Genomic DNA, 12,519 nt, shown 5'->3' with positions numbered 1-12,519 from the left:
CTACGACCACACATTGCACACAAGCACTACCTGGAAAGCGTGCCTCAGGATCCCAATCTGGTAACAACAACGGACGCTTCCCTCTGCAATACTAAAACTATTGGGGATAATTCCCAGCCCTCCACTTGGAAGAGGCTCCCTGGCTGGTACTAGTAAAAGGTTAGAATTGGGGCATGACAGTAGAGCTCTGTGAAGAAACTCTTGCCTTCACTTTCACCAGCGTTTGGCTTGCTGGTCATTTTAAATTTCATTTTTTAAAACAAAACTAAAAATTTCCCTAGTGTGGCTCCTCTCCTTTCCACCAAAAAGATGAATAATTAGTGTCTTGTGCTTATCTGTGTGAGAGTATAGTGGAAAGTGGAAGAATGACTTATCCTAGCTTCAGAGAAGGACTGGCAAAATCAAAAACGTGACTTGTTTGAAAGTCTTACTCTCAAGTGGGGTTAAATGAATTATTCCACGCTCTACTGTTGTGTATTTCGATTGTTTTGCTTTTTCATGGCCATGTTATTTCCCCACCCACCTCATTTTTTAAAAAGTGTTTTGGAGTTTGTGGTCGATTCGTGGAGTGTTTTTAAGCTTGATTCCCGCCTCCTCCTTTCAGAAAGCCTGTATTGTAGCTAAAAGTGGTAGAATTTTCTATCTGTTAAAAACAAGGCCAGCGTTGTAACCACTTACTAGTAGTGTATAACCCCTTCTTCCATGAAGGGTAAGCAGTGCAGCTGGCAGTAAGTGTTTGCAAGCCTAAACCCATAAATTCTTCAGATTTGTGGATTGGTGGGAACTCTAAAACTTCTTCAGTAGGATTACAGCAGCACCTTGATTTTTTTTTTTTTTTTTTAAATTTAAATAAAAATCACCTAAAATTTTCAAGGTCTCTAACTCTGGAATAAACCCTGCTCCCTACCTTCCAGGCAGACTTCCCTGCAGGTTTGGGGACCAGCAGCTGTTAAGATTGATCTCAGTTTTGTATAGTGTTACACATACTGTTTTTGTTGAAGTCTGTCTCTTCCATCATCATCATCACTGCCTATTGTACCCTAAACATCCTATTTTGCCATAAATCACATAAACTGTGTGCTTTTTATATGGCAACAATTACTTCTATGAAAATCTGCACTTTTACATCTATGGATGGGAAGAAGCCAATTCAGAGCCTGCAGGGAAGCCTAGAGCAGCAGCAGCAGCTCTCTGTGCTCTTCCACCGTTTCAGCAGCAGAGAATACACGTGCTCACTTATTTAGCAATATGTACTTAAGGAAATTTTTTCAAATCCTTCTGTTCTTTCCTGATCATCTTTTCCTTACATTGGGCTCTGCTCGCTCCCTCCTTTGTTCACCACTGCAGGTGTAGCTGTGCATGCCCTTCAGAGGAGACCTCGTTAAGCCGAATGAGACACTGCTTATTGTGGAGTGATTGGTTTTTGGTTTTTGCAGGCACTTTTTGCCAGTGGGGTCATTCATGGGGAAGAGGGGTCATTCATGGGGAAGAGGGAGGATTAATTAGCAGCAGTGTTATTTCAGTGTTATTTCCATGACCAAGATGGAAAAATCTCAGATTTTTCTTGTGTCCTAAAACAGGCAGAAAAGGAAATGTGGAGGGGAAAAGCCAATGTGAAAAGAACCACATTTTCCCTTTCTTTTCTGCATAGTCTGGCCTGAGACTGTCAGACCATAGGCTTGAGGTAGTTCCTCAGTGCTGTGCAGTATCGTCTTCTTGGGTGTTCAAAAGGGAGTATAGGCTTGACTGAGGTTTCGGAAATGCTCACTCTGCGTAGTGACTGTGCCACTGACAGATGGGCATGTACAAAGCCTTCAGTGTTTAGGACCTTTTACTTTTGTCCTCACCGTGTGAGCGCTGAGAAACCCTTTCTTCTCAGGCTAAAAAGGACAGGATGAGAAAGCCGGCGCTTTCCCAGCGGCTTGATGCTGTACCCCCAAGTGACCTTCAGGGGGAACCTTCCTGCTTGAGGAGAGCGCTGTACCTTTGCATCACACGACTGCATCATCCACAGGATTTATTTATTTCTCCTCTCCCAGTCCATTCAGGGCTCTCCAAGTTCCCCTCCTCCCTCGGCATTTCGTAGGGTCTTGAACCTTTCGCACGTCTAGAAGGGGAGCGCAATTGGGCTGCTTGAAATGGTTAAATCATTAGGCACTTTACATCAGGCACGAGGATGGGGCCAGCTCTAGCTGAGGTCTTCAGAAATAGGAGCAGTGCATTCAAGAAACACAGCTTTCAGCCTGCTCTTAAATAAGGGCAGAGGATTCAGGGAATCCCTTGTGGCTTGTTGGTGTCACAAGGCACATTTGCTCTTCCTGTGATCTAATGTAAGATGTTAAGTGGTGCTGAGTGCTGGACTCAAAAGTATGTGAGGGTCTAGTCACCTCGCCTGCAAGTTGTCTAGAAAATTAGTACCAAAGAACTCTGCAGTCTTGTCAAAACCCATCTTGGTTTGGCTCTGTAGAGGGAGCTGCCAAAAGGGTTAGGAAGTATTTACATACAACTTACTTGCAGCCTAAGAATTTGTATAGTATGATGCCGGAAAATGTTACAGGCCATCTGCTCGAGTCTTAGGAGCACAACCAGAGGCAAAGGCAAAATGATGTCTTGTGCAGAGCACTTTACAAACTGCTGCCGTAATTCTTTTCTTAACTCCATGTATTGATTTAGTACATAATCAAATATCTTCTCGTAGCACAGAAATTGAACAAGCAAGCCAGGTGATTCTTCTCCCTATTTCCTTTGAAAAGGGTGTAAAAGAAGTTAGTGGGACCTCTGTCAGTTCTTTGTTAGGAAGAGTTTTCAAAGCTTCTGTCGGAAAGGAACCAAAAGTGCCTGGTCCCTGGCTGACATTCCTGTCTATCAGCCATTGCTAATATAAACAGATTGCTCCCTAAAGGGGTTATGGTACTTCAATACCTGGCTTGAAGAGTTTGTAAAGAGCAGCTGATTCCTGACCTCTGTTCTGGCTGGCGCTTGTGTGAAGAAATTATAAGGTCTTGAATTGCCAAATGTACTGCAAAAAAAAAGCAAATTTGCCACAAGATGCAGTCTGTTAATTATGCAAGTGGCCTCCTTGAGATGAAAAGAAAATCAGACTTATGGTCAATTGTCTGGTTTCAGTTAAGTTGTTGTAAAGCTGGAAAAAATTCACTGTCTTTCACAGAGTTACTGTCAATCTAGATCAATATAGATGGGGCAGTCTGAGCCTCTTGTATCTTTATGTGATACGTGGACTTCAAGATAAGACCTTTTTCCCTATTGTATTCTCATGGAGCTTTAGGAGCAATGCTTGTCCATCTTGTCTGCCTGTCACATTAGACTGATGGCTGCTGTAGCAATTAAGATAGAGCAACAACTTTCCATATTCCCCAAGATGACCTCAGAGGTGTCAGAGATGATTTCTCAGCAGCATCCAGGCCACAGGATTATGTGCACGTTGTTTAAAAATCCTTCAAAATGGATGGTGCACACAGCTTTTTCCATCACCAGAAGGAAGGGTGGTGACTCTGCTTGTCACAGCCTGGACAGCAGGGTGGGAATGAGTACAGAAGCCCTGTGCCAGAAAGCCAGCTTTTGTGGAGGAAAAATACAACTACAACAAAACAAAATCCAACATAGATGTTGGGAATTTCTTCCTAATACATTCCAGGGAACATATCATAGTGGGCGTCCCAAATGTTGTAATGGATGTGCGAAGCTGAAGCCCATCTTAACCATTTAGTTGGGAGCCAGATCAACCTACTGAGAAAGTTGTCCACCATGTGGAAGAACCAGTTGGCTTCCCCACAGATATGTCCAGCCCTTCGAAAGTACTGTGGGATTCCTTCTTCCAAGAGATGTTTGTTCCATCTTGACCACAAAAGACTGCTGGTCTGGTGTCTTTTCACCAACTTCTATTACTACCACATCTTCAAAAGCTGGGATCTCTTGTGCCATTCACAGTTGACATTGCTGGCCTGAAGGTCATTGGCTTTTAGCATCTGGGGAGCTGTGAAAATGTAATGACTCTGTGCCCTTGCACTGCCCTTTTTGTGCTGCTCTGCAAACCACGTTGCTCAGTGTTAGAAGAGTTTTCTTAGAAAATAGCTTTTCTCTTTTGAGCCATGCATATTACTTTATAACTCTTCTCTTGGAAAACAATCGTTGGGTTTCTGCACAAGTTGGGCTTCTGGTTGTCCTCTCCAACACTGCTAGAGGGAAACGAAGGAAAGGCCTTTCTTCCTCCAGTCAGAAACCATAACAAACTGCATTATCTTGTGGGACAGTATTTGGGAAAGGGACACAGTTTAGCAAAATATTACTGGTTATTTTTCTTGTGATAGAGCAAAATGTGGAAATGGTCTTAGTTATACCTGGATTTTTTTTCTTGTCCTGGCTTTGCTTCCTAGGTTGTCGGTGTACTTATAAACCTGCAGGTTGGGATTTGCTCATTACTGTGGCTTCCTCGTCTGCTTTAGCAGTCAGGTTTGGGTGCTGAGGAAAATCCATGGCTCAATCTGACCTGACTCATGCACTCTCCCGCTTTCAATCTCCCTCTTCTTCCCCTCCCTGCCCCGCCAAAACATGATCACGGATGATTTTTAAACTTACAGATGCAGGAGTGTGCAAGTGTCAAATGTTTTTGTCTTCATGATGGTGTTACCTCAAAAGATGCATCTTGCAGGTTGTTCTGCCCCCTGCCCAGCTGCTTACAGCTTTGGGGGGTGTTAGCACTGGGGGGGCTGCAGCGAGGCTGTCCAAAAAGTCACGGATCGGGCAGGCAGAGCCATTCCCAGGGGCCCCCCAAGCCTCCCCACACCAAGGATGAGCCGGTGTCATGCTTTGGTGTCTTCCCTGGGGAGCTTCCCGCACCGGCCGCAGCCCCATCGCTCGGTGCTGTCTTGCAAGGACATGTGTTTTGGATTTTTTTAATCCTTCTCATTTGTATATGTTTCCTGCAGGGAAAGAAGAAGAAGAGGAAAAGGGATAAGCAGCCAGGAGAGACCAATGGTAAGTAAAAATAAGTCTAAATCTCTTGCTTAGTGGAAGTGTGGCAGTCCTGCTGTGATGCTCCTAGGTACGGGGGAGGTGGGTACGAGTCTCCTGGCCTCACAGGGAGCCAGTGCCTATACTAGACAGCCTTTTTTTTTAATGCACTCTAATTATTTACGCGTTACTGCCCTTCTAAAACTAGTAACCAAGCCATTGCATGTGAGAGCCTCTTATGACATTAGCTGAATTTGTACGTAGTAATTGCAAAGCCTTTAACTTCAGAGCCGTAGTTGTAATGCCTATGCCATCGTTTATAAAGTTGTCTGCTTATTTTGCACATATGTGTGTGCGTGTACGTACGTATGTATGTGTTTGGTATTAATTTGGGCTGTACCTGTATGTTCTGATGCATGCCTTACAGTGGTAAATCGCACCCATTTTAAATTAAGGAGGTTTGCCATTCTATAGAGGAAATTAGAAATACTGCATAGGCAATCTCATAGTCAATTTTGAAGAAGCCCTGACTTAGTTCTTTTGAAGCCTTTGTATAATTTGTTCTTTTTTTTCAGAACACAGCGAATGTTTCCTAAATCCTTGCCTTTCACTTCCTCCGATTACAGGTGCTAACGTCATTTTGAGTCATTTAAAATAGTTTATAAACTGCTTTTTAATTTTTTTTCCTGCCATTATAGATTTTAACATTAAGCACTTATGACATTAAGAAAAAAATACCATCCACACGTTTTGATAGTATTTATTATCTATATATCTTTATATCTATTATATGTTTGATAGTCTTTTTTAATTTTGTTTTTCGTTTTTGTAACAATTGCTATTAAAACAGTAATGCAGTAAAAATAACGCAAGAGTTGTACTAACTGTGCAAATTGAATATGCAGTATTTCTTTAAAGAGACTGATAAAGAATGGAAGCAAGTCAGTAATGAACCTCCTTAATCTAATGGCATTTTTCATGGCTCCCACTAAGTCTTCTCACATTAGCATGCATATGCATTTTTTTAATTATTATTTTAGTTTTGGATTTTTTTTTTCCTTTCTGCTCAAGCCTATTCATTGCAATTCACTAGCTGTACTAACTCAGCACCTTGCCATGCTTTACATTTTATTTTCTGGCTGATACTAACATGCTCATTCCGCAGTCTGCTTATTCTTCTCCATTCTTTTAAATATGAATTAATAAAAACAAATAAATTGAATGTTATTCCAAAAGCTGCATTATCCCAGGAGATACAATTTCCTTTTTTTTTTCTTTTTTTTTCTCTTATTTTTATTTTGTATCTGAGTTGAAGAAAAAAGCATGTTCAGGATCTAACTTCCATACTCAGCTTCTTTTCTTCCTTTTTTCCCCCCTCTCAAAAAAAGAGAATAAAAAACCCCAGCCCAAATAAATCCTGCCTGAAACATCCTGCTAGACCAGCCACAATGACTTTCCTCTACCTGCTCTTTTAAAAGGGAAAGAAACAGTCCTTTATAAAGGGATACTGCAGCTTTAATTGCAACAGCTAATCTCAAGAGTTGAATAAAAATGTGATTATCACTCTTTTTTAACTTTTAAATCAAAAGTCAATATTTTGCAATTAATAACAAGGACATTGATTTTTATTCCCTTTTTTATTTTTATTTTTTCCTTATTTTTATCTTTCTCTTTTTTCTCCCCTTTTCTCTCTTCCTCTCTCTCTCTCTCTCTCCCCCTCTCCCCTTTTCTTTTTTTCCTCTCTCCCTTTTCTGCTCGCTTTTCTTGAACTCATTCAGACCTGAGCGCTCCTAAGAAATGCCGAGCGCGCTTTGGCCTTGATCAACAGAATAACTGGTGCGGCCCCTGCAGGTGTGTATAGTTTTCCCAGACTCGCTATGGCTGATTTGCAGCTGGTTTATTTGGTACTTTCCCCTTTTTTTTCCTGCCTTGTTGCTTTGTAGCTCTGTGTTGTGATCTAGAAGACACAAGGGAGTGGGACACTGCCATGAGTTATTGTCTCTCTGAAAGGGTTTTGCTTTTTTTTCCGTTGTTGGTTGTTTTTTTGCCTTCCTCTTTGCTGCTGCTAGCCAAAAACCCACTGTAAAACAGCATCAGCCTTAAGCTCATTTGATGCGTGGCTCAACCACGCTCCTGCCCTCCAAGCCTCCACCCAAGGAAAGTTGCTACCAAAGCCCTTGATAACGCGGCATTGAGTGCGGTACCGACACCGGACAGATGCACGGCCGTGTCGGAGATCTTTTTTTTGTTTTCTTTTGGCTCATTGTGAAAGTCCTGTTTTCTTTCCTGCCCTTGGTACGAGGGGAGATTACCAAATAAAACGGAGGTGATTGAAAGCTAAACATAGCTGTAGCTAAGATGACACAGTCCAAATGAGCTCTATCCACCATTGTGTTGTATTTTTTGTGTTTACCTTATGCTAACAGATGCAAATACTCCAAAGAAGTGTCGGGCATTGTTCGGGCTTGACCGACAGAGTTTATGGTGCAAACCATGCAGGTATAATACTACCCATTAGGCCTTTGGGGAAATAAAAGCAATCTGTCCTCTTAGTGCATTTATGTGATTTTATTTTTTTAATCTTTTTTCCCCACTCCCCACCTCTCTCTCTCCCACAGCATCAATTGCTAATAATCTGTGATCTTTGGAATTTCTTGCTAATTTAATGCCATATTCTCTCTTTCTTTCCCAATAACCTCTCCCTGGTGGTAGAACTGGGAACAAGAAAACTTGAAGTCCTTAAGGCTGGCAGTTTTTTGGGCTTTTTTTATCATTTTTTTCCAGATTGTCAGCAAAATGAATGTTTAACTGGACATCTGTATTTTGTCTTTCATTTGGGTCTATGTCTGCTGCCTCCAAAGGCTTTTTAAAAAGGTTCTGGGATCTGCAGCACTAGTGTTTTTCTCATGATTAGAGATGTAAAACCCAGTGTTTACAGCTTATTGGTGTTGTCTGCAAAATTAAATAGCTACCTGTAGGCTTCTATGCCTCGGTAAGATTTATGTAGATATGAGTTTTTTAAATGATCTGATGTCACTTTTTTCTGATTCTGAAAATACATTTTTTTTCCTAAATTTTATCCCAACAAGTGAGCTGTAAATGCCTGAGCTCTAGACAAAACTAATTACAACTTTGGTAGGACAGTTTCCAGCATTAAAAGGAGATGAAAGACATCAGAGCGCCCAAATTTCAACAGCCCATGTTCTACTGGAGTTTAATTCCATGTATATAACTCAGTACGTACTTCTTTCTTGGTGGAGGGATACCGAGTAGTTCTTTTCTCATTCCTTTTTCCTTATATAATCGCATTTGGTTAAATTTGTTGTTTCTTTGTTCTGATACAAGCAGTCTTTGAATTTGGAATATTATGATGGTAGGTATTTCAACCCAAACCACACTCTGTGTGTAGTGATTCCTCTCCCACATTTTCCCCTCTTACTCATGCCAGTCCCATGTGCTCCATCTCATTTAGAATGTAGATCAGACGTCCATCATATTTTGTGTATGCACGCAGTCTTGTTTGTGCTTAGTGTCGAGGAAAACACAGATCGAGGGTGGCGTTGTTATGTCGAAATACCAGATAGGGCACCAGAAATGTCTTCAAGAGATTGCATATTGTCCCATTCGAGGCATGCTAGGGCCGGGTGTTGGGGTCTTAGGTGCCAGTACCAGTATGTATGTTAAACAAGCTTTGAAAGCAACAGTTTCTCAAAGCTCGAAGGAAGAGGGGTTCAGTCCAGGAGAGCTGGGTAGCCACTTCACGGTGTCAGGAGGCTCTCGAGTCTCATGCTAGCCAAAGACTCAAATGCTGTATTTAATTAGGCTTTATTCTGTGGTTAGTTCTCTGCACACTATCAGCAGATATTTGTGTAGTCTAGAGATAGAGTATTTGAAGCATGTCAGGCTCTGTATGCCAAGTACCAGAACCTGGGGCACATCATGTTTGTGTTGCTTTATCTTTCCCTAGCTGCTTAAGTAAACAGCATACTTCTAAAACTACATTTTATCAGCAAGGGGACTTTTCATTTGGTCTGTACAGTGCCTAGGTTACATGTGAAGCATAAAGCCTCTCTTAACTTACACCGGAGTTTGGCAGAAATCTTTGCACCACATCAGAGACGACTTCAGTGGTGTAGCTGATAGCTTTAGACTTACTGATATTGTCAGCTGCTTTTCTTTTTGTTTTGGTTGTTTGGGTTTTTTTAAATGCATGGAGGCATTTTATCACTAAGTATTAGAGCATTTCTCTCCTAGTTCTGGTCCTAACCATTGTAACATTGCATTTGCTAGCATGGTAGCATTTTGTAGCACATCTTAGGTAGGTGCTAAAGATGTGCAGTTTGCTACTGTGATAGAAGCTGAGACATCTTTGCTGACAGCACCTGAATAAACCCTTGTTACCGTCTGTGGCTTTCACTCATGGCAGCATTGCAGGTTTCCCGATGCTGTCCTGGGGCGAGTTTCAAGCGCAGCCTGAGCAGGGTCAGGTCTGTCAGTGTTTGCCGGACTGATGCAGCAAGTTGACACTTTCCGAGCGGCGCACAAGTGAATATTCCTCACTAGTGCTCCTGAGGGGGGATGTGTAGTATATTTATTCCCGCTTTACAGAGAGCAAAACTGAGACACAAAAAGTTCCTCAGATATTTATTTATTCCACTCCCCCAGACTTGCCTGGTGGTGTTCTATTCTGGTAATACTTGGCTTGCAGGGTTTTGGGTTTTACCCATCTACGCCTTCTGTCCCTCCTAGCCCTGCCATGTACATGACCGCAGATAACACATGGTGTGAATGGCACAGACGGGAGAAGTGTCCCCCCCTTGAGCCATCGTGATTTATGTAAATGGCTTTTCAGACTAAAAGTGGCCACACTCTTAAAGAGTTTGACATGCAACAGGAAGAGAGGAAGCAATCTGCTACCTGAATCTTAGTCAAAGGAAAATTATTTCGGATAGCAAGACCAGTGGGTTTAGTTTTAAAAAGGTTGTCAAACTCTGCATAGTCAGAAAGTCAGGTAGACCTGGGAATTAAGTCTCCTTTGCCATGGGAACTCTTCCTTTCAAGCCACAGAACTTAAAATAGTATTAAAAAAAATATATTTGATTTTTGGCATACTAAATTCAAACTTCCTTCAGGGAATAATTAACTGCCTTGTAGGTTCAGAGCAATCCAGCTCAATGGCTTCTAGACCACCATTGATGAGGCAGGCCGAATTTGGGTTTCTGCTTGCAAATTATTTTAATTTGGTGATGGCAGGGAAGCCCTGCAGTCTCCAAATTGTGAGAACCCACCTTTCAACACAGGTATTATCAGTGAGCTTTATGAAGCATCACTGTTCTGCTTTGCCACTGGCAGCTGTACAGAAGGTCCAAATATGAACTGTGGCCTTGGTAACATTGCACAGCTGAAGGTAGGAAGTGGTGAGACAAGGGGAGGGGAAGAAGCGCAGGAGATCTGTCCTCAGCCAAGAGCCAGAGGCTTCCTGTGTTATTTGTTGATGGTAGAAGAATTAACAGGTTCTGTTTTGAGCCCACCAAATTAATTTTTTTCTGTCTTTTAACGTTGCTCTAATAAAGCATGGTTTATAGCCTTCACTTGCTGTCTTCTATCTTTCTTCCTTTCTTTCTTTTTAACATTTAAGTTGCATGGTTGTCTCTAGTTTTTAGCATGTATTGATCTGCAGGCTAACGTGGTTAAAACTCTTAATAGACCTAACCCCTTACCTTGCCATGTGGAACGTGGAGCAGAACCTGAGAGCAGAGCTTGAGTTTCTGGAGGAAGGGGTGTCACAGCACTGGTACCTCACTGACGCCGGTGGAAAGATGGGGTGCCAGGGTTGCTGTTGCCTTCCTGCTATGGGAAATGTTATCTTTTAACTCCAGAATTAAGCTGGTTAGATACCCTCCGCAGTCAAGAAACATCTAGTCCCATTGCCTAGACAGCAGACCTTGGTTTAACCCAAGTCAAACACAAGTTGCTGTACATGAGGAAGAATATTGACAACCAGCAGTGGAGACAGGGCAGCTCTGCAAGTGGGGAATGTTACCCAGCGACATTCAGCTGCTGTACCACGCTGGGACGCTTCCTTTGATGAAGTGGCTGAGCTAGGGCAAGGTATCCACTGGGGGTAGAGCAATCTACTCCTTCACGTTGGTGGCTTTGTGAAGCTTATCTGGGTGTCCAAAAGTTTTGTGGCAGAGCTGCTCTAGACAGACTTTGTCACACACCTTGGGCTGTGTAACAGCGTTTCAGCACTTCCTATGGAAAGTGTGCTTCTGAACAGGAGGGCCGGAGAGCCATCATTATTAGGGTCAAGGTGGCCACTGAACGTCATTCTGCCAGATGCTGTGGTTGTTTGCCTCATTATTTCTGTCCTGCTGCTAGGATTGTCTTGCATATACTTGGCAAGAGAGCTGGTGTGAAACTATTCATCTGTTTTCATTGCTCCTTTACATTATTAAGTGGACAGAGGGAGGAGAAAAGATCTCTGTCGGGTCACTTATTTATTTGAAGATGAGCAGCTCTTGTGAGACTCTCATATTCCCTGGTGTGAAATAAATTCCATGTTGCTCCTCACCTTCGTAGCTGTCGTCGTGCTCTTCACCTACTGAAATTGGATCCCACTCTGGAGTTACATGGATGGCCTCTCAGAGGAAAATTTCCCAAAATGCAGACGAGCAGCTTCCCAAATCTACCGCTCTCCCTTTAAAGTAAACCTGAGTCGATTTAAAGCCACAACCTGCAGGCCATACAACCAGTTATTCTTGTTATTTTGGATCATACTCTGTTTATCCTGTTCTTTTCCTGTTTTTTCTTCTGTTTGCTTTGTTTGTTTGTTTTGGTTTTATTTCCCCTCTCTCTCGTTCTCTCTATTATATATCCCTTCTGTCTGACTCTGATGTTTCTGGATTTGGTGGGGTTCTTAACAGAGGAGAAAGCAATGAGCAATAGTTTGCAGCCGTCTTTGCCTCCCAAGGGCAGCACATCGTAAGAGACGACAGGTGACCCAGGTGTAGAGATAGCCCCGTTGAGTTGGACAGCGTTATGGGACACCTTGAGATACCATCAACTATCCAGAGCTTTTATTTTATAAGGATTAATTTTTTTTTATTTATATTTTTTTTGAGGAAAGTTGAGTTTGTAGATTAGCACAGTGGGCTCCAAAAACGTCTTACCTGATTTTCTGATTATTAAAATAACTAAGGGAAGGAAACGGCCTGAAGAGGAGGGGGACGAAGAGACAATTAGTGAATCCTTTCCAAATCTCTTAGTTGAGGGGAGGTTCCCAAATGGGCTCGGTGCAGAGGACACCCCACCAGACCCCCAGGACGGCGCACGGGGCCGGGGTGCCGCCCGTGCAGAGCCCAGAGTAGCTAATTGACAGCTCTTTGCATCAGATAACTGTCTCCATCAGCGTCTCTGCCCTTTATTCACAGATAACTCTCTCCCTGTTTCTAGGAGAAAAAAAAAGTGCGTTCGCTACATACAAGGTGAAGGCAGCTGCGTCAGCCCACCCTCTTCAGATGGAAGCTTACTAGACTCTCCTCCGTC

At 42.6% G+C, this 12,519-nt stretch overlaps 1 protein-coding gene across 1 annotated transcript in view; it reads left to right on the top strand.

Moving 5' to 3' along the window:
* Positions 1-12,514, top strand: part of TCF7L2 (transcription factor 7-like 2 (T-cell specific, HMG-box)) — a gene marked incomplete at both ends in the record, with an annotated part of 26,136 nt that extends 13,622 nt beyond the window's left edge. The window contains 4 exons of the mRNA XM_010287114.1: positions 4,947-4,995; positions 5,547-5,597; positions 6,750-6,822; positions 12,427-12,514. Of these exons, the coding sequence (XP_010285416.1) occupies positions 4,947-4,995; positions 5,547-5,597; positions 6,750-6,822; positions 12,427-12,514 (261 nt within the window). The remainder of the gene's footprint in view (positions 1-4,946; positions 4,996-5,546; positions 5,598-6,749; positions 6,823-12,426) is intronic.
* Between the last annotated feature and the right edge of the window lie 5 nt (positions 12,515-12,519).

The sequence above is a fragment of the Phaethon lepturus genome, unplaced genomic scaffold (genome assembly GCF_000687285.1).
Source record: "Phaethon lepturus isolate BGI_N335 unplaced genomic scaffold, ASM68728v1 scaffold51265, whole genome shotgun sequence".
Taxonomy (NCBI): domain Eukaryota; kingdom Metazoa; phylum Chordata; class Aves; order Phaethontiformes; family Phaethontidae; genus Phaethon; species Phaethon lepturus.
The sequence above is the reverse complement of the archived record's forward strand: the minus strand, read 5'-3'. Positions and strand labels throughout refer to the sequence as shown.